The 27,167-nt window shown below is 45.4% G+C and overlaps 1 protein-coding gene across 1 annotated transcript; it reads right to left on the minus strand.

The window, feature by feature from the left end:
- Positions 1–493: 493 nt before the first annotated feature.
- Positions 494–25,276, minus strand: FBXO32 (F-box protein 32). Its single transcript, XM_051778499.1, has 9 exons — positions 24,995–25,276; positions 21,815–21,927; positions 20,056–20,105; positions 19,303–19,395; positions 12,285–12,378; positions 11,240–11,424; positions 7,573–7,755; positions 6,325–6,468; positions 494–5,630 (listed from the first exon to the last, which is right to left on the minus strand). Exons 1-9 carry the CDS (start codon positions 25,108–25,110, stop codon positions 5,541–5,543), a joined length of 1,068 nt encoding a protein of 355 aa, XP_051634459.1. The 5' UTR covers positions 25,111–25,276; the 3' UTR covers positions 494–5,540.
- Between the last annotated feature and the right edge of the window lie 1,891 nt (positions 25,277–27,167).

Here is a 27,167-nt window from a genome sequence, read left to right on the forward strand (position 1 = left end):
TTCAACTGCTTTTCCACAATTTTACTAGCAGTCACTTCAGTGGGCTCCTACTCACATTCCTTCTGAGCAAGAGCCTGGGTCAGACTGTTTGCAGTCCTGACACTAACGAGATGCAATTGTACCTGAAAAAAAAAAAGATTAAAGGAAAATAAAAATCAAAGTTACTTGAATAACATGTCCATAAAAAAAACATTTTGTAAGCCAGAAGTTGGAGCTGAAGGTCTCAGATCGGTGTGAGCACTGGCAATCTCTTCTGGACCAGCAATTACTCCTGTGCTTTGGGCGAGTACAGACTCACAAGGACAAGCTCCATGTGAGCATAGTTTTTGTTAAGACACTAAGGCTCATTTCCCTTTGAGGCATGATGAAGCAACAGCTCTATCTGCTGCAACAACAAGCCAAGTTCTGGATGTTCCTGCAGAAGTCTTTGCTTACAGTCACCAAAAGCTCAAGGCTGATAAGGTCACCAACTTGGAAGCAATGAGACAACAAATTCTGTGGTTCACATTGTTTGAACATTTATTGCAATTCAGTGTCAAAAATGTTTTACAAAAATACATTACTGTCTGCACAGAACAGCTGTAAAAATCAGAGTTGAACATGCAAGGGAAGAGGAAAAAAGTGTGCAAATTTATAATGGAAGGATTTAACCACACAATAATATTAAACAGAAGTCTTATATAAGGGATGCCTTTCACTTCATATCATCTCTAGTTACAACTTTAAGAAAAAAAAAAAAACAACACACGCTCTCTTCCATATATAAGTACATATTTATAATTACTGTAGATTAGTTCCTAAAGATGAGCGTATTTACTATTTTGAATTAAAAAGCTCTCTTGGTAGCAGACCTGCTAGCATTCTGTGCAGCACATGATGGCTAAACAAATGCAAGTTCTACCCTCAGTTGCCCTCCCAGGAGGAGAAGCAGCAGCACTTGGTCAACAGAGGGGGTTCAGGCTATTTATGTAATAGAGACTGCATGTGTCAAGGACAAGATGGATTTGTTCTCCCTAGGGTCAGATCCTGCAAAGCCAATTTGTCATCAGTGAAATCACTGGAGGAAGACACAGAATAGAAATTAGGTGCTGGTAAAGATGCCCACAGAGCCCAGCAGCCACGTGCTGACAGCTGTGTGAATGGCTGACCGTGGCTTCAGAGCCTTTAACCAGCATCATTATAACCAGTGAGCTGAGAAAAGCAGTACAAGCAGAACACCAGAGTCCCAAAACTTGTACAAGGCAGTCTATACCAACCTGATCAGCCATCAGCTCCACAGGGCTTGTGCAAACAGGCCAGCTAGAAAGAGGGGCATTTTAATTTAAAGCTATGTCTTTTTGGCAAGGTGCTGATCTACAGGGAAGCCGTGCAACAGGTTTGTAAAAACAAAGGAGGACAATGTTGGTTTGCTGTACCAACCAGGAGATCAGTGTGAAACAGCACACCTGATTTGTTTGCTACACAACAGAATTTGAAATGTTCCTGCTCTAAATGAAATTTGAGCTACTGAAGGCCAAGGAATTTTCTGGGCAAGAAAAGCTGGTTTAGTACCTGCATATGTTCTAGAAGGTGACAGATTCACAAGAGTAACTGAAGTCAAACAGATATGGGAATACAAACAGTTTAAAACCCAGGGGCAAAGAAAAATAATAAAAAATATATTCCCATATACAGAAAGTGGCAGGGTGCAATTAAATGTTTACATACAAAGCAATGTCTCCAGAGCAATACATATTTTCCTAATCACTTTACATAATAAAAGGATCTAGAAACTCCCACAGTTAAAAAAAAAAAGAACCCAAAAAACATAAGAGGAGGTACACACATTTTATGATCAAACTTTAGCATACCATAGTTAGTATAAATGGCTTAAGGTATGTACAGCTGAAATTGTGCCTCTTGAAATAGCCATCACACCAAAACAAACTCCAAACACCTGCCTCCTCTAGAAAGCTGAAACAGATCCCTGGGATCTCTCTCTTCCTAAGCCTTCTCCCTTGCATGGATCTATTTTTTTCTCTTCACAGCACCATGTTCTATGCTGTTGTACTAGTTAACACATCCTCTGAAGACAATGAGATTTCTCTGGATATGCTGGCAAGAGAAAACCCCAAAGAGAGGAAAAACTCTCCTTTTCTAGTATAAGAACTGATGCATGTCTAATGGGAATGCATCAACTAACTGGAAGGTGAAATGTCATTTGTAAAGAACATTCTATTATTTCCAAAATACAAGAAAAAGTCTGTTTTCCCTTCAACAACAGCCTTGCCACAATTGTCTTAAAATAAAGAGGTCCTTTTTGCATGAGAGCAGCCTTAAAACCATTCTGCCTGGAAGCCCCTGTTATCACTGTCAGTTTTGTTACTCTGCCATCCTCAGCCAAGCAGATGCCTTTGCACTGCTAAAATATTGATTGCTTTGTTTATAAATGGTTAGAGTAAGGTATTTGGATGCAACAGCATTTTGTTTTAAATACAAACTAAGAGGATTGAATTCACCACAACATCTCCCTGTACCAGCCACTTGAGAAACAATGAGTCTCCAAAGAGACCAAGGTCTTCTTTGACAGTTACTGCAGCAGAAGGGTAATGACTGAGGCAGTAACTGAATAAGGCTTATTCTGTTTCTTTTTGTTTAGCCTGTTTTGTTCTCCAGTACAGTAGTTGCTTGGTGTTCTGCTGGTTTGGACACTGACAGCAATATCTTAAGACCTCACACAAGCAACACACAAGTGTCTATGTATTAACAAATCATCTTCAGCACTCTGACCCTTCCAGTGTTAAGAAGTAAAAAACACACTAATTGAAGTAAGTTTTATAAATAGGAGCCTCAGTTGCACGTCAGCACGACCCACACTCTCTGGGCAGAAGACAGAATAAACTCTTTGCTCAAGGCAAGTGAAGAGTTGATAGAGGCAATGGCTACACCTGAGACATTCCCCAATCGCAGCTCAATGCTGAGATTTTCTGTCTTGCTGTACAGGGAATGCACTAGGCCAGATTCAAACCTGAGCTTAACATTCACTCAGTGTCACCATCTCACAGTGGGTGTCATCTGCTAAGCACAGGTGCAGACTGGGCATAACCCCCCAGCATTTCATACCAAAATACTCCTGCCTCCCCATCACAACAGGTTGGCTCACGATGGGTGGCAGACACAAAACTATGAAACAAACCAACCCCAAGTCAGATCTGGAAACAGAAGATGCCAAGAGGGACAGATCCTCTCACTGCTGGAAAAAGAAGCTACAGGACCCTTCAAATTCAATTCAGTGGCAATGCTTCACTCACTTCACTTGCAAGTTTCTGTTCTTAGTGTCCTCACTCAGCAAGCCAGATTTCAGCCTTGTCTACCCGCCATCAATGCAGTAATGAAAACAGAAACTGGCCTCCTTCACTCACAAACATCCCCCCAGACAAGCACAAGTTTATTTTTCCAAGGTAACAGCTTTTAAATCACTTTCAGTTGACATGAGTATGATCAGTAGGCTTATGCTTTCTACCCGCAGTCAAACTGATGGAGGGGGCATCAACACTAAGATAAAGCTCCCTATCCTGCACATGTTTTCTCCTTATCTCTGGAGACTACTGAGCTCTGAGCCATGGCTAAGGGTGGCACAGGTTCACAGAGCTCTCTGGAAGAACAAAAACTTGGATTTGCTGTTAGGTGGCAGGAGAAGGGAAGTTCTTGTCAGCGTTTTCCTTGTTTTCCTCCCCTGTTCCCCACTGCTCCATCTAGAGGCAGCTTTTTTCCCTTTCTGTGTCTCTTCCAAGAGTATGCAAAGTGATTTAGTTTGCAAAAATGCAAATACTATAATTTTTAAATACAAACAGCTGCAGAAAAGTGTTGAAAGTCAGTTATAAAAATGTAAAAAAGGAACAGAATATTTAACAGTAATTAACTCAAGTAGTTCTTCCTGAATTGTCCTGAGTACTCCTCTTCCTCACAATTCTTTGTACATGGTCACACACAACCCACTAAATATTTACCCTTCCGAGGTATCCTGCTTACATCATGCACAGAGAAAGTGCTATACAGGAAATCTACTGGCAAACAGCAAAAACTTTCCACTGCAGGTTTTCAAATTGCTCTGTATGAGCTGGATGCTTCAAGTTCCACTGTAGGGAAAAGTGAAGCATCGTATGCAGAGGAGACAGTGAGCCAGATCACAGCCACAGCAAAGTGGCCACTTACTCCGTAGGACTGAAAATTTAGCTCTAGTTTAGGGTTAGAAGATCCCATAAGGCAGCTCAGCACTGGAAGAAGAGGGGATTAGGGCCTTTGGGTCTTTGCCACTAGCATGGAGAAGTAACCAAAGATGTGTCAAGCGCCCTGTTGGAAATCCCTTGCTGACCCCAGTCCTGACTACTAAATAATCACTCCCTAAACTCCAATAGTCTGAAAATAAACATGTTGCTGCCAGTCTTCCAGTGACTAAAAACCGCATCATTTCACAAGATTCAATAGCCCAATTCTCCCTATATTTTACCAGCTCCAAGATGACTGAATTCACTTGACAGCAGTGGGAATACAGAGCAGTGTTTGTGCTGGAAAACACAGGCTTGAAAAAAACCAGATTCTAACTTCACTTGGGATTTAAACCAGTGCAATTAACCCAGTGGAGCTGATACAAATTTACCTTGTGAGATTAAATCCAGTCCTTTGTTTCCCCTATAATAGAACTTCCTCCCTTATAGATAATAGTCATCCTTGTGGTTTCTCCTTTCCCTTTTGCTTAGTCTTTCATAAAGCCAACAAATTTAAAGAGGATGGAGTAAAGTCTTAGGTATTTATATGGTGCCTATCATCTAGGCATTCAAGCACTGAGTAGAGCAAGAAAACTAATGTAAAGAGGTAAGCACTAATACAAGAAAAGATGCTTACTATCACAAACATTTCCCTTTAAATCATTGTACAAAATACAAAAGTTCACATTGTACACTGGATTTTTGTTTGAAAGGTACTCAATCTGTTAGAGGTAGAAAGTGGTATGTTGCGATTCTGTCTTGCAAGTAGGCTAGAGTTCTATCCTAAGTATTTCAGAATGTGTCCTTTTAAAAGCATAAAAGTATTATTAAACTTGTCACAGGGATATTTTTCATAAATATTTTTAAAACGTCATATTTATAAATATGTATGCTAAATAAAACCAGATGGAGGAACAGTTCAACAGTCCTAGCCTCATATTGCTTTCTCTCTATTAGAAACAAACCAAGAGTTCTCAAATGGTTGTGGGGCAAATTCATTTTTAACTTCTAAAAGACAAAAAATGAAGTTTTTTGCCCTGTATATTGTACTCTGATGATAAAAAAGGGACTCTGTACAACACACTGTATTTATACACCAGTCCTATGGAAGTCTGTATTCCTTAAGTGCTGCATGTCAGTGAGCAACTTCACCTTTCACCTCCAAGATCTTCTTGTTCCTTGACTCAGGAGCTTCCAACAAACATGAATATTTACACTATTTACAAATGGAGTGTCCAAGCTCAGTGGCATAAAGTGTCCTGTAAGAATCACATAAGCTGCAGTGACCCAAGTTCAGAACCTGAACAAGTTGATAAACTCCTGTGGTGAAAGAGAGGTGGAGCAGGTTTCTGGGTTGTTGGCTGTGCAGGGGTGATCAGTACCCTGGGAAAGGAGAAAACAATTCCATTTAGAGAGACTGCAGAAAGGGTGCCAAAGGATCAGCCAGCTTAGCACTGCCCCTCTGCCAGACATCCCATGTGCAAACAGAGCAGAGCCCAGAATAATAGACAGCTCAGAACTGGGCTTCATATTTTAGGGGCTACTGGTAAGTCGTGGGGAAAAAAAAAAAAAAAAAATCAGCAAAGATCCAATTCATTCTTTTCCTCTCTTCTGAGGGAAGAGAGGTTAGAGCTTGCCATCAGCTACAGGAGTTTAACTCTAGAGACATGCCTTGGATATTACCACAGAGGCCAGCAGATTTTTGTCCTGGGCCATTTTGTAGCCATCAGCTTTCACTCCAGCTGATCTTGTTGCCAAGACCTCCACCTCCATGTAATGGGTGGAGAAAGCTGCTAGCAATGCCAAAATGATTTCTTGCAGGCAGCCCCACAGCATGCCCAACTCTCCCTCCCCTCCAGCCCCAATGGACACTACCCTTGTTCAAGATAGAGATAGGATCCTTGTGAGGCACAAAGGAGAAAGGGCCTTAATAGCTGAGGGAGGACTAAGATGTTACAATTCACTAGGCTATGGAGGCAAAGGAACTGCAGGACCCTAAATCAGCTGCAATCAGAGGAAGCACTGGGTGCCCCATGGCTCCTATCCCAGTTGAGTCTGTCCCACCAGCACCTCGTACCTTCCATGAGAGGATGTGGCAGTGCCTGCACAGCTGCAGTGTGTCACCATACTGCTCCTTCCGTGGGTAACACCTTATAAGCTTGAAGTACATCTTCTTCCAATCCAGCTGTCCTTTGTCAGACAAGATCAGCCGTTTGCGAATCTTAAAGCAAAGATAATCATAATTGTAGCAGGTCAAAAAAATAATGACTTGTTCTTTCCAGCTCATGACATTCCCCTTTCCCTCACGTCATGCTCACCAGTCCCATAACAGTTCCCTTGCAACACCAAGAAAGCTCTTTGAATATCCAGCTATAAGCACCTTCCTGATGGGAACATACCATTATGAGGGTCTGTTCACATTTCATGAACTTTACTGTAGGAAGCCTGAAACCCTGGGAGCTATTTCATACTACTTTGGCCACTGTTTCTGGCTGGCAGGACAGCAAATACAGTTGCATTTAACAGTTTCAGAAGTTGAAGTATTTTGCTTCTTTATTGACTCTAAGAGTCAGTGATTTATTACATCAGCTTGGGAGATACCCATCTTTCTTTTAGGGTTCATTAGTTGCAGAGGCTGGATTTAAATTTGCTTGTTAATAGGAATAACTTCCCCAAAGTCAAAGTCAGATCCAGAGTGAGTAAATAAAGCCGAGTCAGTGAAGAAATCTGGCACATGGCCCTGAAGTGCAGAGATCTCCCATAAACACCCCAGACATTCACCCATAAACAGAGGGTTTTGTTTTTTTTTAAGTTTAGACAAACCCACACAATTACCAGCCGGCAAAGGGCCAGAGATGTTTACACAGGTACAACGTGGGTAGCAGCAGGGCTGTTTTCCACATACCATTCCGTCACTCACAAAACAGCTCAGAGGGGATTTCTTGCTCTAAAGGGCAAAAGAGCTCATGGACCTCACCCACCCTCTCTGAGGTGTCAGTCCCTGGGACATCAGGGTGATTGCTGGAGCTTGCCTGCATGTTTTCCCTGCACACGTGGGGTGAGGAGCCACTGCATGACTTGCAGTTTTTGCCACCTGGATTAGGTGAAGTTCCTGTAAGATTAATTCCTCAAGCTCCTATTTCAGGAATCATTGTTGTGGCATGTAAAATCCTCTATATAAATCATCTTCACAGCCATTCCCACGCCAGCTTGTATTATCAACACAGTCCTTAGATCCAAGAGATAGTCAAGTAAGAGTGTCCTTCCCCTGTGTGTTTGGTTGCTAGTGGGGTTCAACAAGGACCTGATGCATCCCTCCTTGTACCTGTCTGTCTGTGAAGTGGTACTGGCAGAGTTTCTTCCATAGCAGCCGGTCTTCACTGAGGACTTGCAGGTCAGGAGCCACCTGACCAAGGCTAACCAGGTCCCTCCCATCACTCAGTCGCTGCATGATGTTCAATTGTAAACACAATGGCAGGTCGGTGAAAGTGGTTCCTTTAAAGGCAGGCTGGAAGAGACAGACAAAATTGAGCTCCCAGGAAGCTGAAAAACCAAGAAATCCTAGCTTGCAGTAGAGTTACTGCTTTTTAAGCACTATTCTTCACACAAAGAACAAAGCAGCAGTCCCTTTTTCTGAATATAGAAGGCATTTTATACAAAACCATTTGACCTTCCGCCCCAGAACAGTTTGAGATCTTTAAGGAATAGGACACATAATTGTATTACAATAGTTAGAAGCAGAGTTACAGTCCAAGCCTCCTTCACTCCTTTTTGTCCACCCCACCTCCATACTCATGAAATTCTGCTCCCAGAAGCACCACCATCAGTTTTCACTGCAGCAGGACACCATGGTATCAGCTACTGACCATCCAGATCTCTCCACTGTGAGGGAGATGGGAATTACTTCTCAAGTCCAGCTCCAGTTACACACATTGCTGGGAATCTCATGCTTTTCTGACGTGTTTCAGCTTGTGTCATCACAGGATCCTGCTGTAACCTCAGCAGTGGCTGGTGAGTACCCACAGCAGGATTTTTCCCTGCATGGTTTTCCAGGTCACTGCTGGCAAGGCTAACTTTTCCTCTGGGAACACTTGAAGGACCTGCCCCCTTCCCATCACCTGCAGCCCTGGTTTTCCTGCTGTTCAGCCACACCAAAGCACACCCTAGCCTTAAGAGACAAAAGCCACTCCCATCCACCTTTGCTTGGTCTACACAGGATTGTTTTACAAGCCCACATGGGGCACAGCTCCAGGAAAAGTTGACCAAAATGGATCTGCAGGTCCTGCACTCAGCGGAAATCCAAGGCATACAGAGGAGTAAGGCATCAGCAAGGACCATAACACAGGCTCCAGCTGCTTCAAAACCAGCTCCAGCCTTATTAAGGCAAACAGCAGCTTCTAGGATTGGGCCCCAACGAAGAAACAATGTTAGATAGATGTGCCAAGTTCATCATCTACCCTGCACAGAAATGCTGCTATTTTAAGTTGCAGAGTCACAGCACCCACCTCGCCTTTGGTAGAGCTATTAACTGTTTCAAACAAGCAGCACACAGACTGCCATCATCAGGGGAACACTGCACGAGGCTGCTTTTAATCATACAGTTTGTCTCCAGCCATCCCACTGCATGTGAGACTCCATAGGAACAACAAGTATGCCTGCACACCAGCAGCTCCCTCCTGCCTGGACCACACAGCACGGCCCAGTGCCTGCAAGGACCACAGCTTTTCAACCAAGACATCAATTCTGGCCATCTCCACCAGCAAGGCAGATCTGAAACAACCCTTCCAGAAGGAGTGAACTGTCTTCACCATCTCCAGAGGACACTTCCTCCCATGAGAGCCTGGGTCATTTTTTGAGGTGGGAAGAATGCGCTGGATCCTTGATGTCCACCTCCCATTAATCTTCCTTGCCAGCCTGTATTTTGCATTCTCCTGCACTCTCTCCACATATAAGCTTTTGCTAGGGCACAACAGGCAAGAATAACCTCAGGAACTCTTGGGTCAGAAAAACCCCAAAGCTCATGCTTCTGCCTTTTTTTCTGAGGAAACCTGTGTGATTCAAACAAATCCTTACAGGTTTTCTGAGTCAGGGCCAAAAACTCATCTGCTACTTCTTTTCTCTCACAGTTCCATTGCAGAACTTTTCAAACATTATTATTTTTGGAGAAAGAACACAGATTAGATCAGAACAGATTGGTATGCTGTCACTTTCTGGACAGAGGTTTGTCTTTTTTTTTTTTTTAAAGCAGCTCTAGCACACACAATATTTTGCACATTTTTCTTTTTTAAAATGGTTTAGGTCTTGGGTGTTGCAAGACATTTCCCCCATCCAGAAACACCACAAGCACTCAGTGCACTGTAAGTAACTGGCTGCACAGAGCTGAGTTTGTTCTTCCTTTCTCTGAACGCAGCTGGTTTTGTTCTAGCTTGACCTGAAGTTATCTTCAGACACGTGAATTTTTTTTTTCCAAGTTCTACATCTATTTTATTTTGGAAGAGTGTCTGTAAACCTATATATAAGTAAGTATGCATAAAAGGCTGTTTCTTTCACAAGCAACATTTTGACACACTTTTGTCTGGATAGGCAGAGTTCTTTGGTGTGCTTGTCTGTGTTTCGAATCCCAAGAGGGAAAACCCCACATTGTACTACTGAGCTGAGCAGCAGGAGGTAGGTCCTGACCTCTGCTGCCCTCAGGGCAGCAGATACCTGGGTGGAAATGTCCCTGGCAGTGCCCAGGCACTGCATGGCTCCCCAGCTCACAGCCCTAGGAGCCACCCCACCACAGGCCAGTGGTTCCCCTGCAAGACAAAGGAGCTGCAGCCCTTCTCAAGAGAGGGTCTCCAGGAGACACAGCAGAGGGGGGGCAGAGACCACCATCAGATAATGCACTGCTACTTTTGCAGCTCCTCAAACTCCCTGGGGACGTCTCACAGTTCACCTTCTACACCTTATTCCCTGCATTATTCTAACTGAAGGACTGAAGATTGTTTCCTGGTGTTCCCAGAGAACACAATCATGTAAAATTATGAAAGCAGGCCCTTTGCTTATTCCTTCGCGAATGCCTTTCTGGTTGAGCCACCAGGGAAAGAGGCGATTTTTATATTCCCTCGGGCTATGCCTTGGTCTCCCTAAATGGGAATTTCACAGTTCAGTTCACTGCAGAAGAGTCCTACAAAAGGGAACACCAACAGGTATCAGCACTGAGGAAAAGCTTTAGCATTTCAGTGCTCACCAGGCATCCATTTGAGGTGGAAAAAAAAAGTCTAGATGTAGTCCTGGGCAACATGTTGTTGGTGTCCCTGCTTCAGAAAGGAGGTTGGACCAGATGGTCTATCCCAAGATCAAACCTTCTGTGATATGGAGCAAGTTCAAATTTGATTCCCACGCAAAGCCAGGTTAGGAATTTATCTAACACATCCTTCCCATCCCCATAGATGCTGCTGAAAAAACACATGTTGTGAAAGCAGGACTCATCCAGCTGGAACAGGTAGCTCCAGACTATTGGAAGAATAATTGATATTTTCAGCCAGGAAGCATGAAGTTATGCAGCTATTTAGAAATTTGCATTCAATTTACAGATTAAACAAATCTAAAAACGTCAACTATCTGATAAACAAGTTTTGAGTCAATTTCTCAATTTGAAAAAGACTGAGTTGACTCTTCATACTGAGGCCCTGTCTCTGAAGACTGAAGAGGGGGAGGTGGTTTCCTGCCCAGCTCTGTTCACACAGCACTTCACGGCCAGTACAGAGTCAAGCCACAGTCTGTGACCAGTAACCTCGAGCATGATCCCGGGTTATGTACATTGAGTTTGAATTAAGAGACTCAAATAATGCTAGGAATGCATTTAGTTATTTTGGCAACTCGAGGTCCTTCCACTCTGTGCTTGCACGGGGAGTACAGTGGGAAGCAGTCACCCAAACAAGAACTGCTACACAAGAAGGTTTCATGAAGGAGCCACAATATTTTTAGCTTTCAGGATTTGTGCTTACCCTGGTGATCTGAATGTTGTTCAGTTGCTGCTGCCAGTGGAGAATGCTCTCCATCCTGTGTACCCACATGTTGATGTTTCCAACCAGGACAGACTTGCCAACCCGTTGAACTAACGTGCAGAGGGATGTGTAGAGGGTCTGCAGCAATTCCCGTATTAGCCTGATGTTCTGTTGATCTTCAAGGACTTTGGAAGAATAGGAAAGGTTAAAATTGGGAACTGTGAAAATCCTTCCCTGAATCTACATGTTTCTCAGGCAAGCCAAGTTATTTGCTTTAACCTCACAGGCCAAGAGAGCAAGCCTGTGCTTTTCTTTTTAGAGGAAAGCAGTTAAACATTAACCAGGCATAGCAGGTTAGACAGCAGATGGAAAGAGATCCTCCCAGGATAAGCAGATGAGATCTGCCATTTCTGCAGCACTTCCCATTTCCAGCCACTGGCAACCAGCCAGTCTTCCCCTCCAACATTATGCGAGAGGTTATCTATGTGCACCTCTTCCCCATCTACCCCAGCTGATGTGCCAGGAGGCAGCTCAGAACCTTCTCTCTCATTATGTGTAGTAACAGGGTGCGCTCCTAGACCTCAGCCAGAGCTAAAATTCCATGAGGGAAGTGCCACATCTCAGCCACAATTCATTCCCCCAAACAGGTGAGGATACACCTCAAGCTGTCCTTTCCTCCACAGCAGTGGGAGCACTAGAGACAGCAAGCTGGTAACAAGGCGGCAGCAGACACTGCAGATATGCCCAGCCGGGGGCAGAAGCAGCCAGCTCTTCTGCAGACAGAAATAGGACTCAGTAGGATGCAGAAGGGGTGGTAGCGAGGAAAGCTGGAGAAGGAGGAATCGCCTCTCAGATACCTACAGACATTTCTTTCCACTCCCCTCAAGTCCTTCATTGAGGGAAAAGAAAGCAGAGGTGCATTACAGAAATAAGTAGTGGTGCCCCTCTTCACCCATCTTGCATTGCCTGACTATTCTCAAGGATGTGGTTCACACAAAATACATCAGATTAAACCAGACTCCCCCTCACTGTTTCCGTTTCTTACCTTTCTGCACCACTTTTTCCAAAATGTTCATGTAGTTTTTCTGGGCAATGCCACTCAGTGACGTCAGCTGAGACTTTGCTATCAGCTCCAACAGCTGTGGATAAAAATAGAAGTTGCAAGCCTTAGAGCACAGAGATACCTTTCTAATCTTGACTCCTGGTCACATGACACAGCAAAACAGTCCAGAGACTTGTTTGCTGCTTGAATATAAAGACACAACCACAGAGCAAAGTAACACAAAGCGGGAGGAGAGCAGAGGTCTCCTCAACATTAAACTCTGATCAAAAGAGGTGGGAGAAAAGAAGAGACATTTTAATCATCTTTGGGGGGTGGGGAAACTTGATTTCATGGTTCAGAGATGCAGAGAAACCACAGAGCAGTGGTCAGACTGACAGCTGCTATTCACACCAAGGGAACAAACAGCCAACGTCACCATCTTTCACTGGGGCATAAACAAGCAGTGTCATAAGGGAGCACGAGCAAATGCCTGTTTGGATGGGGATATTATTGATGGAGCATTAATGAGAATCAGACTCCACAATTTACGTCAACTCCAGGGTTGCATGGGTTTTGTCAGAATGCTGTCACCACGACAGAAAGGTTAAGTACTGTAGGAAAACCAAACTCTCCCTGCAACAAGCCCCTATTCCCTCAACATTTCCTCCCCTATTCAGCTATTACAGCTGCAACACCAAACCACCTTTCCCTGTGTGTCCTATTTACTTGTTAACCTCCCTCTAATGGAAATCTTGCTTTTACTTTTGATTAGGATTGACTCATTGACCTCCTGACTCATGTACAAGCTGAATACTGAATTTGGGCTGCAGTTGCTAAAGGAAGCATTCCCATGGGAAAGGATGCCCTCTCCTCCCCATCCCTCTGCCTCAAGAACAGCTGTGGAAGTTTCCTATGGATCATGCTCTGCAGAACATGTGGCCTGGGATCTTAGAAGCCCTCTTCCCTTCCCCCCAGCATTATATAAATGCACAGACTGTCCACGTGTCAGTCCATTTGTTTTGGATGTACACAGCCTTCTGTTTTAATTTAGAAAGGAAAGGAAAAACCTTTTATGCTACAAATCAATCAACACATTACCGCATGACTGGCTTATTAATCCTTTATCATCCGCAGCTCCAGTATCCCACTGCTGGCACCACAGAGAGTCCAGAGAAGGTGCAACTACTTGTGTCAAGTAACTAAGATGGCTTTTGACAAGACTTGATAAGTCATGAGCTGAACTGTTTGCCCTGCTGCAAGAATGACAGGAACGTATCCAAAAAGTCACCGGCAGCTTGCCATGAAGCGGGGAGCTCAGGGAGAGGTATCACTGCAGCCACTCGCCTGCTCTGCTCATCTGGGGCACTGGCATGTGACTGCCACTTAGGAGCAGTGAAGTCGCCTAGAGTGACCGATCTCTTCTTCTGTTTAATATCCAGGCCAACACCATCATCAGATGGCTTCGAGTTTACATTCTATTAATATCTTGCACCTCACATGATCAAAAAAAATCCCAAGATGAAAAAAGACCTGTGCTAACTCCTGTGAAGGGCAGGCTGCTTGTTTTGGAGGAAACAAGAGATGCAGGAGAGTTGGGTAATATTTGGTGCACAGGCATCAGTGGATCTTCTTGCTATATCAGCTAAATGAGACCACAATAACTAAATACTCTTAAAAACAAGGCAGCTTGGAAGATGTTTGCAAAGTTTATAAAACGTCTTCATTCTTCGAAATACTGGATGAATAAGTAGGAAAAAAAACCACCAGTGTCCCATAATAGTCTGTAATACTCTGTTTACACTAAACTGTTTAGCCTTCAGACCTTTGATTATAGTGATCAATTTGCCAGACTCCATCTGTACATTAGCCACACATGCACCCAGATCAGCTCTTCTGTGCACAAACAACTGCTGTCTCCAGATTGCACTGTTCTGGAACTGGCACAGAGACAGCTTTCTCCAGGCTGAGTGTTAGCAATATTGTGCCCATTACTAAAAACACCAAAATGCATGCAATGATAAGCATCATGTAATGTAATACCATAAGGGTTAGACTCCAGGGCCATTCCTCTCAAGAATGAGGATAAAAATCTCAGTTCCTTGAAGAGTGCTAAATTGGTACAAAATTAATTTAGCCAAAGGAACAGATTCAAATTTGCCTTGTCTGTGTTTATCAAGGTTCAATTTATGTTCAGTGAACCAGCTCAGATATCATGTGTCACCTCCCTTCGCCTGCAGCAATAAACACAGGATGAAATTCCATATGAAAACTATGTTGTGAATACTTCTAGGACTACTCCACTCCCCAGGGACCGCTGGCTGAAGTGACTAGCTAGCCCTCCACAGCAAAAGACATTCTTTATTCTTCTGTACTCATATACAAAAACCAGGTAAGCAATTCAGTCCATCTGTGCAACACATGCTCCACTGCACTGGGGGTCTTTTAGTGTTGGCACAGGTCTGGAGTATGGTCTCAGTTAATGGACTGCCAAATTGGGGTCTATAGCATTATAAAAAAACTAAATCAGTGCTGCCACTTGCATAATACAGACTAAAAGCAGATTGATGAATTCAGATTAATGCTGAGTAGGGTAAAAAGGCTGGAGAGCTGCAAGCATGTGTTATGATGCAGTTGCTTTAAGTCCAGCCCACGCTCAACTGAGAAGGACAGATGGTAGGAGAGAGTGCACAGGGAAAGGTTAAGAGCAATTTTAAAAGGTCTGCTTTTCAAAAACATGAAGTAATTGCATTCCAACTGATTTTAACTGGAGCTGGGAAGTCTGCAACACCTCTGGAAAACAGGGCATTAGATCCCAATTCATTCTTTCAACTCCTCAGAAGTTGAAAAAAAGATGACCTGGTAGTTTCCTTAAAAAGAAGAAGAAAAAAAAAATCTTCCAACACCCTTGCCCCTATTTTGTTTGCCATCAGAGGTGTGCCAGAACTACAAAGAAAAGGCAAGAGATGCAGTGGGCTATCCCAGAGCCCCTGAAGAGCTGGCAGGAGGCAGCATCTTCCACAGCAGGGCAATAACTCGCTCACTTCCCCATGAGTGTGATGAGGCTCCTGCTCAAACCCCACCAGCAGTTGGTCTGGAGCAGCTGGTACAACGAGCCTCTCAGCTTCAGGAGCAGAGCATGTTGTCCTTCTCCCATAAGCACAAGGAAGAAAACAGCAAACAGAACAGTGCCATGCATGTGGCAAGGAACAAGGGTCTGCATTTCAGGGCCATGAAAGCACACTGCTGTGCACCCATGACTAGTATGTGCAGCATTGCTTAGATCTGCTACAGCCAGATGGCACTTTGGTCACTGTCTTGGTTCAACACAGGGGTGTGCAGGCAATTCACACCCCAAATAACCACTGCTAGAGGTTTATAGCACATAGAGCCAAAAAATTCTCAGCAGTCCTGCTGCACTGAGCAGGGTGCAACCTTGACTCAAAAAGGGAAATGCTCTGTAGTGATTAAAATCACAAGTCTCAAACTACTGAAGTGTAGATCCCCCTCTGAATACCTCAAACCAGCTATAGGGAAGCTGGACTGCACCCTGTGGGGATCTATAAGGTCCCAGTGATTGGGGATGTGGCTCCTCACATCTGGACTGCTTAGAGAAAAGTATCACAATGAAAAATTCCTTCTCCAGCCCCACCTTACTCTCCCAGCCCTTCACTTTCTGTAGCTGAAATGTCACATTGACCATCAACTGAGAGGCAGAGCAAGAGCAAGGCAAGTTATAACGATTTACAGTGCAGGTGCTGACAGATCTCCATGAGACAGCATCCAGCTGATATTCTTCCAGGGCAGCATAAATCCAGAACACCTGGAGCTAACTGCTATTAAAACTTAAACAAATTTAAGAGACTACTCTAGAAGGCTGCGCACAACCTAGATCATGTTATTCCAGAAGAGCTGTGCCCATGCAGCTTAACCTGACCTAAGCTTTTATGATCAGAAGCAGCACTTTCCCTTGAGACTATACAACCACCACATGAGAAGTCTTTCTGAAGGAAACAGCCTGCAAAACCTGCCATCTGAACAGAGTGTTCCTAAAGGAGAACCAACAACTTCTGGGCTGCAGGCAATTTGTCTCTGCTCCCATTAATTATGCTTACAGAATGCTTCCAGTCTTTTCATTAAATCTGTAAGACCAGAGAAACCAGGGCTGCTTCAAAGACCAACAACAGTTTGGGTCCTCTGGGTCAACCACACACTTCCTTACTAGCCCTGAAAAGGGAACACTGATTGTCCTGTAACACATAGGCAGATGCACAAGTTTGAAAGATCAGCAGGGACCAAGTTATGGCACCAATTCTTGGCACTTCCAGCACTATATCAGCAGATAATTAAGACAAGATTAATATTGGAGGAAAATTTCTTTCGCTTCAATTAAGTGAACTCACTGGCTCCAGCTGATGGTATTTGCCCATGAAACATACCTGCCAAGCTTCTTGCAGCTCACAACTCCACCTCACTCGAAGGAGGTGCCCATTTTATGAGTGCACTATCAGAAACTCCAAGCACTTTGATTGTATCTGAAGCAGACACTTCTGTGACAAGGAAGTCAGCACTGAAGACACTGTAGCACTTAAGTTCAGAGAAATTCCAAAAAGAATGGTTTGAGAAAGGCAAGTTGATGTTAAGCCTGAAAGCCCATTTTGCTATCAGCAAGTGATGCAGCTCTATAGGACAAGCTTGGGTGTAGCCAGCAGAACCTGAAGCCTGCAGCTGTTTCTCTCCTTTCTTTCCCTACAGACATCCCCATATTCTTTCTGAGCCTCTAACTCTGAACTTCCCTCCTTGAAAAGCATTTGCTTGATGAATTAAGTAGTGTGACATTAATCAGATACACCGAGCAATGGGTGGAACCAGAGAGAACAAGGAGAGGGAGGGAAGGGAAAAATGTTTTGCCTGCCAACGTTCAAGGCATTTTCCATGTGACAGATTGCTCATCTGTGTGACCTAGGAGGCCTGTGACTTGCAGAGGACCATAAACATGATCCACATCTAGGTAGAGCTTTTCATGAGTAAATCTGGCATAAGGCATTTTATGAGCTACTATCCACTGGACACTTGGCTGATACAAGCCTTTCATTTTAAGAAGTCAGTTTTATATTTGATCCATTGTACCAGGTTTAATATGTTCTTTAAACCACCAAACCACAAGTCAGCCTCAATTAGAAAGTTTCGTACTTCTCAGTAGTGCTGTATCTGTAGAACTACTGGGGGGGAAGCTACTCTTAAAAGCTCAGAAGAAAGGTGATTTGTAGAAACAAGGACATGTCAATTTCCATAACAGAACACTTATTTTGGATAAAAGGATCCCAGATCTGCTGTGTATGAAATCCTCATATCAAGATCAGCCTGAGCTCCCCCACCAAACCACACTGACCTCACTGAAATCTGAGTTTTTTCTTCCAAAAAATAGTGGGACTTCTGCTCAGCCATTGCAGTCCCATAGGAGACACCCATCACATTGGGCTGAGCAGCAGAAGAGGTCATGTGGCACAGCATGACCTAAGGCCAGGCTTAGGAGAGTCTTTGGAGTTCTTCACTGCCATAAGACAAAGTCTGCCAAAGAGATACCTGCAGCACCAAAAGCAAGTTTTATTTTATGTTTCTTCTTCATATTTGACTAAATGGTTATGGCCTTGGCATGAATTGTTTCTTCCACAATAATTTCCCTGAAGATGGCACAACTGTGTGTGTGTGTATATATATATATATATATATATCTCCAGTATGAGGAAACACTGAGTACCTCAGCACTGTTGATCACCTCTGCATAAGGTGCAGGAAAACAAGTTGTCCCAAGATCAGCAGAGTTATGGCAGCCTGAGTTCACATGGACTTAGATCATGCTTTACCTCCCTCAGCATCCCCACTCCCTGCCACCACCCCTGCAGTGGAATATCTAATGACTGCCCTTCCTGCACAGCAGGTGGGTCATCACCCCCAATGCCTGTACCCTTTCCCAGGGTGACAGAAGTTTTCACAGGTGACTCGTCACCTAGACAACAGGTGAACAAACTGAGGTGAACCTGCTCAGATCACTTCCTCCTTAGACACTTTTCATGACATTTGACTCAAAGGGAAAGCAATACCAATGCTGCCTGCTCCAGAACCTAAAACCTGAACAGCTGTTGCCTCACCAGTGATCAGCTGCTCATGAGATGTGAAAAGGAGCTGTTTATAAACAGCCTCAAGTTAATAACAGATTTTTTTAAAGCTTATTGAATTCCAAATCTTGCTACGCATTCTGAAACCCAAGATCAATTTGCAGATCACATGCAGATAAACATACAAGCACCCACAGCCCTCGGGACAGTAGCTCGCCCAACCATGACCTCCTCCTTGGCCACCCCAGGCCAAAACAGAAGCCCTGACCTGTTATCAAAGCCAAGCATGGGGAATCTGAGGCTGATGACTCCTTCCTACCAACTAATGGTGTCAGGGCTAACCAAAAGCTTCACCCACTGAAACCACTGACAGTCACACAGGATTAAGAGCAACCATGATCCTTAACAAAGAAATTTAGATCAGTGCCTCCAAGAGGTTCAGCCCATTCCCTCATTCCCAAAATGCTCAGGTCCCCTGAGTCTCTCTTGTGTCACTATAACAGAAACAAAACTCCACAGCCCTCAGACTGAAGCTTCCTGTGCAAAGACGTCTCCAGTGCCCTATGGTCTCTGCAGACAGCCCTTTTGGGGCTACAGAATCATACTCAGAAGCCAAGCATTCTGGGTTTTAGAAATGAATTACACAATTGAAAAGTAGTAGGAATGCTAGACAGCTCATCTACGTTATCACCACTTCCCCTCACCTTCATTTTAACAGATCAAAGACAAGGTTTTAGGCACCTATCCATTCAACTTCCATGAATTATTTCATGCAGCAAAGCCCAACACATGCACTTGCATGTTCAGACATCTCTTCTTTGCCAGTGCTTCCCATTATCCAACTGGTGCTCAGTTCAGAGCCTCCACCACCCTCACAGCAAGAGAAACCCTGGCCTTTCACTCACCCTCACGACATAGTTGAATCGCCTGGAGTCCAGGATAGCACTGGAGAAGTCAAGACGGTTGAAGGCTTCTCCCAAGGTGCAGTAACCATGGCGCTGAGAAGGAAAAAAGCCTGGGTCATGTTTTGGCAGACTTGAGTCGAGACAGAACCAGGTAGACATGACCCAGGGCAACTCAAACTGAGCTGCACAAACATGGGAGCAGCCAACAGCCAGAGGAGCCAGGCCTGTCTCCCACTGAGCCACACTTACTGACATCAAGAGTGATCAAGGCTCAATGGAGACTATGGTAGTTTCCCAAGAGTGACCCAAGTTCTGCTCATGACCCATGAATTTATGGGTGAGAACGAGCCACACATTCCTAGGGTTCAATATATAGTGTGAGTTCAGAGCAGTCTCCTACAGCTGCTTCTCTCCATGAGTGCAAGTGAGCCATTGTGATGAATTCCAATGATTTTCCATGTTAGGACTGTACTGGGTGAAAGCCAAGAACAGTATTATGGCTTGGCCTGCAAATGGCTGGGTTTTTTAACTGAGGGAAGCAAACAAGTCATATTTTAAACACATGTACAAAGCCTTGTACAGCAAGCCCTGGATCCCCTGATAGGGGCTTAAAATCATTACTGAAATTCCAACCACAAGCCAGATCTTCCACTTATCTCTTAAGAGCTTCTGCTGATTTATATCAGCACAGGATCTTCCACTGCTTGTAAAAACCAGTAGAAAAGAGAACAAAGAACCTATGAAGGTACTCACCTCTTTTGTGCTTCCCTTGTGAACATAGATCCACTTCTCCTGGTGGAAATCTGTTTGGACAAAGACATTTTGCTCAGTTAATCTTCCACATCAGAGGGCTGGATCTCTGTTCTGCTCATAATATTCACTGTCTTTTAGTACAAATGAAGTTATTTTGTTTACACCACCACACTTGAAACCAAATCTAGCAACCTGCTGAGCTGCTTTGTTTCCATATAGCTTCATTTGAGACTGCAGCCCTGAACCTTGGAAAGGGCTTCTGTTTCATTGACACAGCTCAGGACTGTAAATGTTTAATCTGCCAGCCACAGATATACCATGGCACCTCCTCTTCTTTGGTCCCAGACAGTAAGTGTGGCTGACAGCCAGGTTTTGTTGTTATTGATTTTATTAACTATTCATTACCTTGGTTACAGGCTTGGGATTGTATGTCAAATTTGAAGTTGAGCAAAAATGTCATGAGACACCAGGCATGTAGGAGAGAGCTTTTAGCAGTGAGGTCAGGCTCAGAGGAACATGCTTGTGCTTGCAGCTAACTTGCTAAAAAAGAAAAAACTATTTGGGACCAAAATTTTCCTATTTCTAATTGCCCCTCCCTTCCCTCAGAATGGGAGTTGTCCCATCCACTCCCCAAAATAACTTCCCTGTACCCACCACATGCTGCTAACCCGGTTTGCAGAAGAGCCTGTACTATAAGCAGTTACGCTGCTCATTCTCCCACTCTGTTCTCACACGGGCTTTTGACCCTACTTCCTCCACACACATTGGCAATTCAACAGCTAGGGTAAAAAAAGTTCTCCTCCTCACCCTGCTAGACTCCTTTCCATAAAGAAAATACTGTCCTCCTGAAGCAACCTGTGAACCGACGAACTGAGGCTACTGCCTGGTACTGTGAACCCAAGGACAGACCCAGTCTCAGTTACAGGCACGCTGACCCTGCATCGAGCCCTTTTTAATGGCAAGTCACAGAAGAATCCAGCCAAAAACTGTCATGGTAACATTTGTTTGTTCAGAGAACCGAATACACTAAGGGGCCAACTTTTGGCATCAGTTTCCAAAATCCTGGGGGATGCACAATGAGCTAATAGTAGTGTGGGAATTGTAACTCATTTCCTCTGTGTCTGTTTACATTTGTAGCCTTCACATGTAACTCCAGTACCTATCTTGCAATCAGCCCAACACAGACCTTGCTGACCCTGCAGGCTCCCCCGGGTCTTCCCACAGTGCACCGAGACCCCGGCTGCTCACTGTGCCTACAGAAAGATTTCAAGACTTCTATTGTTTCGAGTGAGCTGAAATCTTATTTCATTTTTCATGCACTCCGCACACAGAGATAGGATCAAAGCTTACATTCAGGACTGTAGCCTCCAGTAATGTAGATTAGTGCTCACAATGCATATGGAAGGAAGAATAAATTTAGTCCGTTGTGCACAAGGAAGTCTACAGGGGGGGGAAAAACCCTGGAACTGGTTCATTTGAATGTACCATAGGAAAAAATTACCCTCCTTCTGACAAACACAAATGACACAAATTTGAACACAACAAGCACAGCTCCTCAGAACAGGGATTACTAACGGGGGCATAAATCTTCACATTAAACTGTATCCAAGTTCTCTGCTTAGGTCAAACATGGGCGCAAAGCCCTTCAAGACTCCAGAAGAGTCTTCATGCATTGTGCAAAAGCCATAGATATGAACCATTTTCCATTCTTCTGCAGCAACTTTTGTTTAAAGAAAGAAGGCACGAAAATACATCTTACATTGCGTCTTGGCTTTGTTATTCAGCAGGTCTTTTTTTCTCTTCTTGGCAGCAACATCATAGTTTAGGCTGTTGAAGAGATTCTCTTTGTTGTGATCATCCTTTTTACAAAAGCTGTGAATGACACAAAGCAAGGATTCTGTTTATTTCTGCAGTCTGCTGAACACTATGTTTCCTGCAAGGAGAGAAAATACACAGGTTTTCACTGTGAGCTCCAAAGCTGCCTCCTTGCAGGCTGCCCGTGAGAAGTCTGCACACAGTTTTTTGCATCCAGTAATGGTATTTTTAAATGAATCTCTGGTGCCTCATTTCTGGGCTAGCCAAGATACCCATAACAGACAGGAGCAGGCAACACAGATTGCACAGTTAGTGCTGGGACACGGTTAGGCAGTATTCTTTTCCTCCCTTAAACATGTTTCTATCCTTAAGTAACACCATGTCCGCCTACTGTAGGTAGCAGATTCCTCTGAGCCAGTCAGACTGCTACAGAAGGACATATTTAGAAATGCCTGAGGACATATATATGCACTCAAAATATTTATTAACAAAAGAGTCCCTACAAAATATTATTTCAAGCTTACAGGAAAAGCTCAGCTGAGGTTCAGACTTAGCTGATAGTTTTCCAAACCCCACATAGTAGTGACTATACAAGTTAACAGCTAGGATCTCTTGTCCAAGACTGCCCATCATCTGCATTTGCTGGAGCTCTGATGTAACTATATTATTAGTGAAGGGAACTATAACCCCTTATTTCCTTCAAGGGCAATGAAAGACTATCTATAAAGAAGCTGTGCATCAACATCTCCACATTCTGCAGACCTGCAAATCAGCAGATCCAAGCCACAAAGTGAAACCGAGAAGCCCCTGGGCAGCCACAGTGCTGCTGCAGAGATCCCTGGGGGTGGCAGGGGAAGGTAGCACCCACCAGGGGCTCTCAGCAGCAGCCCCTGCTGCACACAGCAGCACACAACCTGCTGCCCAGAGCTGCAAGGATGCCTCACAGGTACCAAGCAGAAGACAGGTGATGCATCCAGGAGAACAAAATAGAGCTGCCCACACTGTGCACTGTGCACAACTCACAAAGGATGAATTATGGCTGTCTGGAGGCCTAATCTCAAAGAAGGGTCCCAGGCACATCACTGCACCTCTCAGCTGCTGTGGCTCAAGCAGCCCTGGAGCTCTGACAGGTGCCAAAGCATGGTGCTGCTTGCAGTGCTGGGCAAGCTTCCCCTGCAACAGCCATGAGGACCCTTACACAGCCAGGAGGCTTCCTCTATAGACCAAGTGTTTACACTGTTTAGCCTCCAAAAAAAATAACCCAAGCACCATACCAAACACACCTCTCATAGCTATTCAGCACAGGCTCCTGCAAAGGAATGAAACCTGTGGGACCTCCTTGTTTCCTCTGTTCACTCACTGGCCACACCACCAGCATATGCAAAACTTAAGTGACCAAGTCAGACTTTCATCCCCATGAGGGACCCAGATACCCTCTGGCGTGCTACAGATGGGTGTTCTGGTTTGGCACCTGCACATGGCCCCAGAGGTGGAGGAAGCCTCCCCCATCCTCAGAAAACTATGAGCCTTGGTTCCCCCTTCCTCCTCCACATCCCCCTCACCAGGCAGCACAGCTGTGGAAAAGGCACCATTCCTGCGGGCTCCACTACAACACTGCAGAAGGGGAACAGCAGCAGCATTGCAGGTGGACAGTACTCACAGAAACAACAGTTTGGGGAACCAGACAATTCTACCAGATGTAACCAGCTCAGAACCACCTAAACCTGAGAGCAGAACATCTCAGCTGCTCGTGTCCCCCATCCATGCTGCCTTCTGCTGGGGGGACCAAAACCTGAGAACAGAATATGGTAGTAAGGAAGAAGCTGTTTTAAGATATTCGAGCTCATATTTTATCATGGTTACACAAAATCAATAGGGGGTCAGGTTAACATGCCCCATGCAGTGGCAGAACTTGAGTCCAAGAGTACAAGGGGGATCTGCTTTAAATCTCACATGTCAACAGCACATCCTTGTCTGTTGACTTCCTACTGAATGACTCTGTAATACGAAACCAGCATAACAGCAACAGTGGACAAACTCCAGCATAGGAGGCAGATTGTTTCCCTGTTTATGTGCTGCCAGGTTTCCACACACTTGTCCAGGGCATCTTGACAGGGTGAACAGTTGGGCACCAGGACCTGGCACTGCAAGGACCTCAGCCCAGGGCCAATATGTCAGCTCCTCACTTTTAAATGGGAAAAGGGATGTATAAATACATGCCAAACTCAGTATTCTCAATACAATCACACTACCAGCAGCCAGACGTTTTTCTACCTATTTACAAATCAACCTATTTACACATTACAAACCTATTCTACCTATTTACAAGCCTATGCTTGATTTTTACTTGCAGTTTGCATGAAAGAGAGCAGGAGATACCTGCTACATAAGCCTCCTTGCACAATAACACCTCAGCAGCGGTTCACAGTAAATCCCTGCTCGCTCCAAGCCCCTTTGTCATGAGCATTCCTGACACACAGCAGAGGAGTAGATGCAATTCTGTGAGAAAAGTTTGGGTTTTCACAGGAGCGATCTGGCCAGAGCTCACTACGCCCACGCGCTGCAAAGGCTTCCTGCCCGCACCATCTGGGGGGGTTGTTGATGTTTTGCAGCCAGATTAGTCAAGCCGCACGGAAGGTACATAACTCACGGCCTGGGGAAGATTTATGGCTTCAGACACATCCTTCCCCAGCCGGGGAGTCAGGATGCGCGGGGAAGATTGTTTTGGGAGGGAGGTGGGCAGACACCTCCGTGGCCTCCAGGAGATGCTCCCTGGAGGCGCAGCGCCCAGGCCGCGGGGCAGCGAGTGTTTCGCCTTTTCCTCGCTTTTTCGCCCCGTCCCGCAACCACAGGGCAGGGACAGCCGCTCTCCGCGCCCGGGGGCCGCGGGAGAGCCGTTCGGGTTCACTGCAGGCCTGAGAGGGTAGTGGATCCCCTCCGCCGGAAGGCCCGGGGCTGCCCATACACCGACCCCTACCCCGACGACACCGCCCCGGGGCGACCCCCGAGACCGGCCCGGGCCCCACTCGCCGCCCCCCCGCCCTCAGCCCCCCCCGGCACCGCGCGGCGCCCCCTGGCGGCACCGCCGGGGAGCGGGGCCGGGAGGAGCCGCCGCCGCCGGTACCTGCTGAGGTCGCCCACGAAGCCGCCGCTCTTCTCGTCGAGGAAGCGCGTCCAGCCGTCGGCCGTCTTCACCCAGCTCTGCCCGGGAGAGCGCCAGTCCTGCCCCAGGAACGGCATGGCGGCGACGGCGGCGGCGCGGGACCAGCACGGGGAGGGTGCGGCGGCGGGATTGGTGCCCAGAAAGGTGCCGGACGCGGCGACGCGGGAGCGACCAGCGGGGCTGCGGGCGCCGCTCCGCGCTATTTATGCGGCGGCGGCGGGCGCGTGTTGCCGGAAGCGCGGGCCGGCCCCGCCCCCCGCACGTGGCCGTGTTTATCGGCGCAGGCCCCGCCCACAGCCCGCGCCCCGGGGCTGGTGGGGGCGTGGCCTGAACATAGAGGGCGTGGCCTGATCACAGGGGGCGTGGTCTGGTCGCTGGGGGCGTGAGCTGGATGGCGGCCGAGAGCTTCTCTCCGAGTTACGAGTGTGTGCTGAATTTGTGTACTGTGCGTGACAGCTCTCGTGTGTGTCTGCCTTGTGTACATAAAACATTAAATGTAGAACACCAACATGCATAAAAATAATGTTTTATGCGTGTTTTGATGCCGTATATAGCTCCCATGTTTGATTTATCGACACAAACAATAGAAATATTTATACAGGCATGGTTTTGTTGGCTTGTGAATATATTTTAGATATCTGTGTATTGCAATTTTATATAATACAATAAGACAATGTAATACAATGTAATAAAATATTATAATAGTGTAATAATAATATATACATTGCAAAGTTATCATTATAGAAACATATAGAATTGAATCCTGCCCTGCAGAGTGGGTTAAGCCAGGCAGATCCGTGTCACTGAAAATACCGTCATCCTTTTAAAGAGGATCATTTGGCAACTCTGAAGCGCAGTTGGGTTCAGCCTGCAGGAGCAGATGAAGAGAGAACTGAGTGCTAGAGAATGCAGACACAGGGATTGATTTCTCCTGCCTCTTTTAAAAGCCATCAATTTAGAACATTGTGAAAACAGATAGAATACATGAAATAATGTTACATGTGGTTCTATGTGGAGAACACTATATATATATAAAATATTATCGATAGAATGTTTTTAAAGTGTATGCTTTGTATGTGTATATTTTATACTGGTGTAATGTTTTATGTATATTATTTTTTGTATCTATGCTTTATGTATGGTTTTATATTTAATTCTATTTATTTTCATATTTTATAGATAAATATGTATGACTGAAAGATATATAAATATATATAAGACAATATTATATATGAAAATATATGTGTTGTATACACATAGTGCATGCACTGGCATTTGTTAGTAAAACTGTTCTATATTGAACATTAAAAACACGGGGTTTTTGCATCCAAGCCCAGGTTGAGGGGGTACATCCCCAGCCAGGAATGCACTATGGCTCATTTAATAAATATAGGATGTTTTGTGCTAGGATTAGGACATGTTTGCCCTTTGCTGTGGTGTACGTACCTCAATATGCGGATTTTCTTATTGCAAAGTCAACATTACTTGGGGACACCGTGCATGGGGTATCCCTGGGTGTCTGGGAGCAGCTCCAATCCCACAGGAGGGGGTGGATGGCTGTCAGGACAGGCAGCCAGCGGCATTGCCTGGCCTCGGCTTGGGGCTGGGGGCTGCAGAGAAGAGACGTGGCGAGGGGCCTTCTGCGGGGCCAGGGGGATAAGCTGTCCTAATCCGGGTCATGCTGCCAGCCGTTCCCTCTCTGTGCCGCCGGCTGCCACGGGGCATTCGGCAACATCTGGCACTTGCAAGTGACAGTGCTATGTATTCACCCTCAAAAAAAAAAAAACCAAAAAAAACCAAAACAAAACCTAATGAAAACAAGCACTGGAGGTGCAGGGAAGGCTCCCGATGCAGCACTACCGGGACGGAGTGGGAGCCCTGCAGGCAGGAGAGCTGCAGGGGCGGTGTCTGCAGATGCTGAGAGCTCCACACCAGGTATGGTCTGCCCCGGGCCGCCCCATCTCTATTTCCTGCCGTGGCTCCCCTCTGTGGGTGTTACACAGGGTCAGCAGGAGGAAGGGAGAGTGAAAACCCACTGGCTAAAACTGCCGTATGTGAAGGGTTCTTGCAGCCCCTGGGGACAGAAAGTGCTTGAGAGCGATGGTGAGCCACAGTGCATGCAAAAATTAAAATC

Source organism: Manacus candei, unplaced genomic scaffold (assembly GCF_025592945.1).
Source record: "Manacus candei isolate 608988 ecotype Guabito, Panama unplaced genomic scaffold, ASM2559294v1 h1tg000013l, whole genome shotgun sequence".
NCBI classification, from domain to species: Eukaryota; Metazoa; Chordata; class Aves; order Passeriformes; family Pipridae; genus Manacus; species Manacus candei.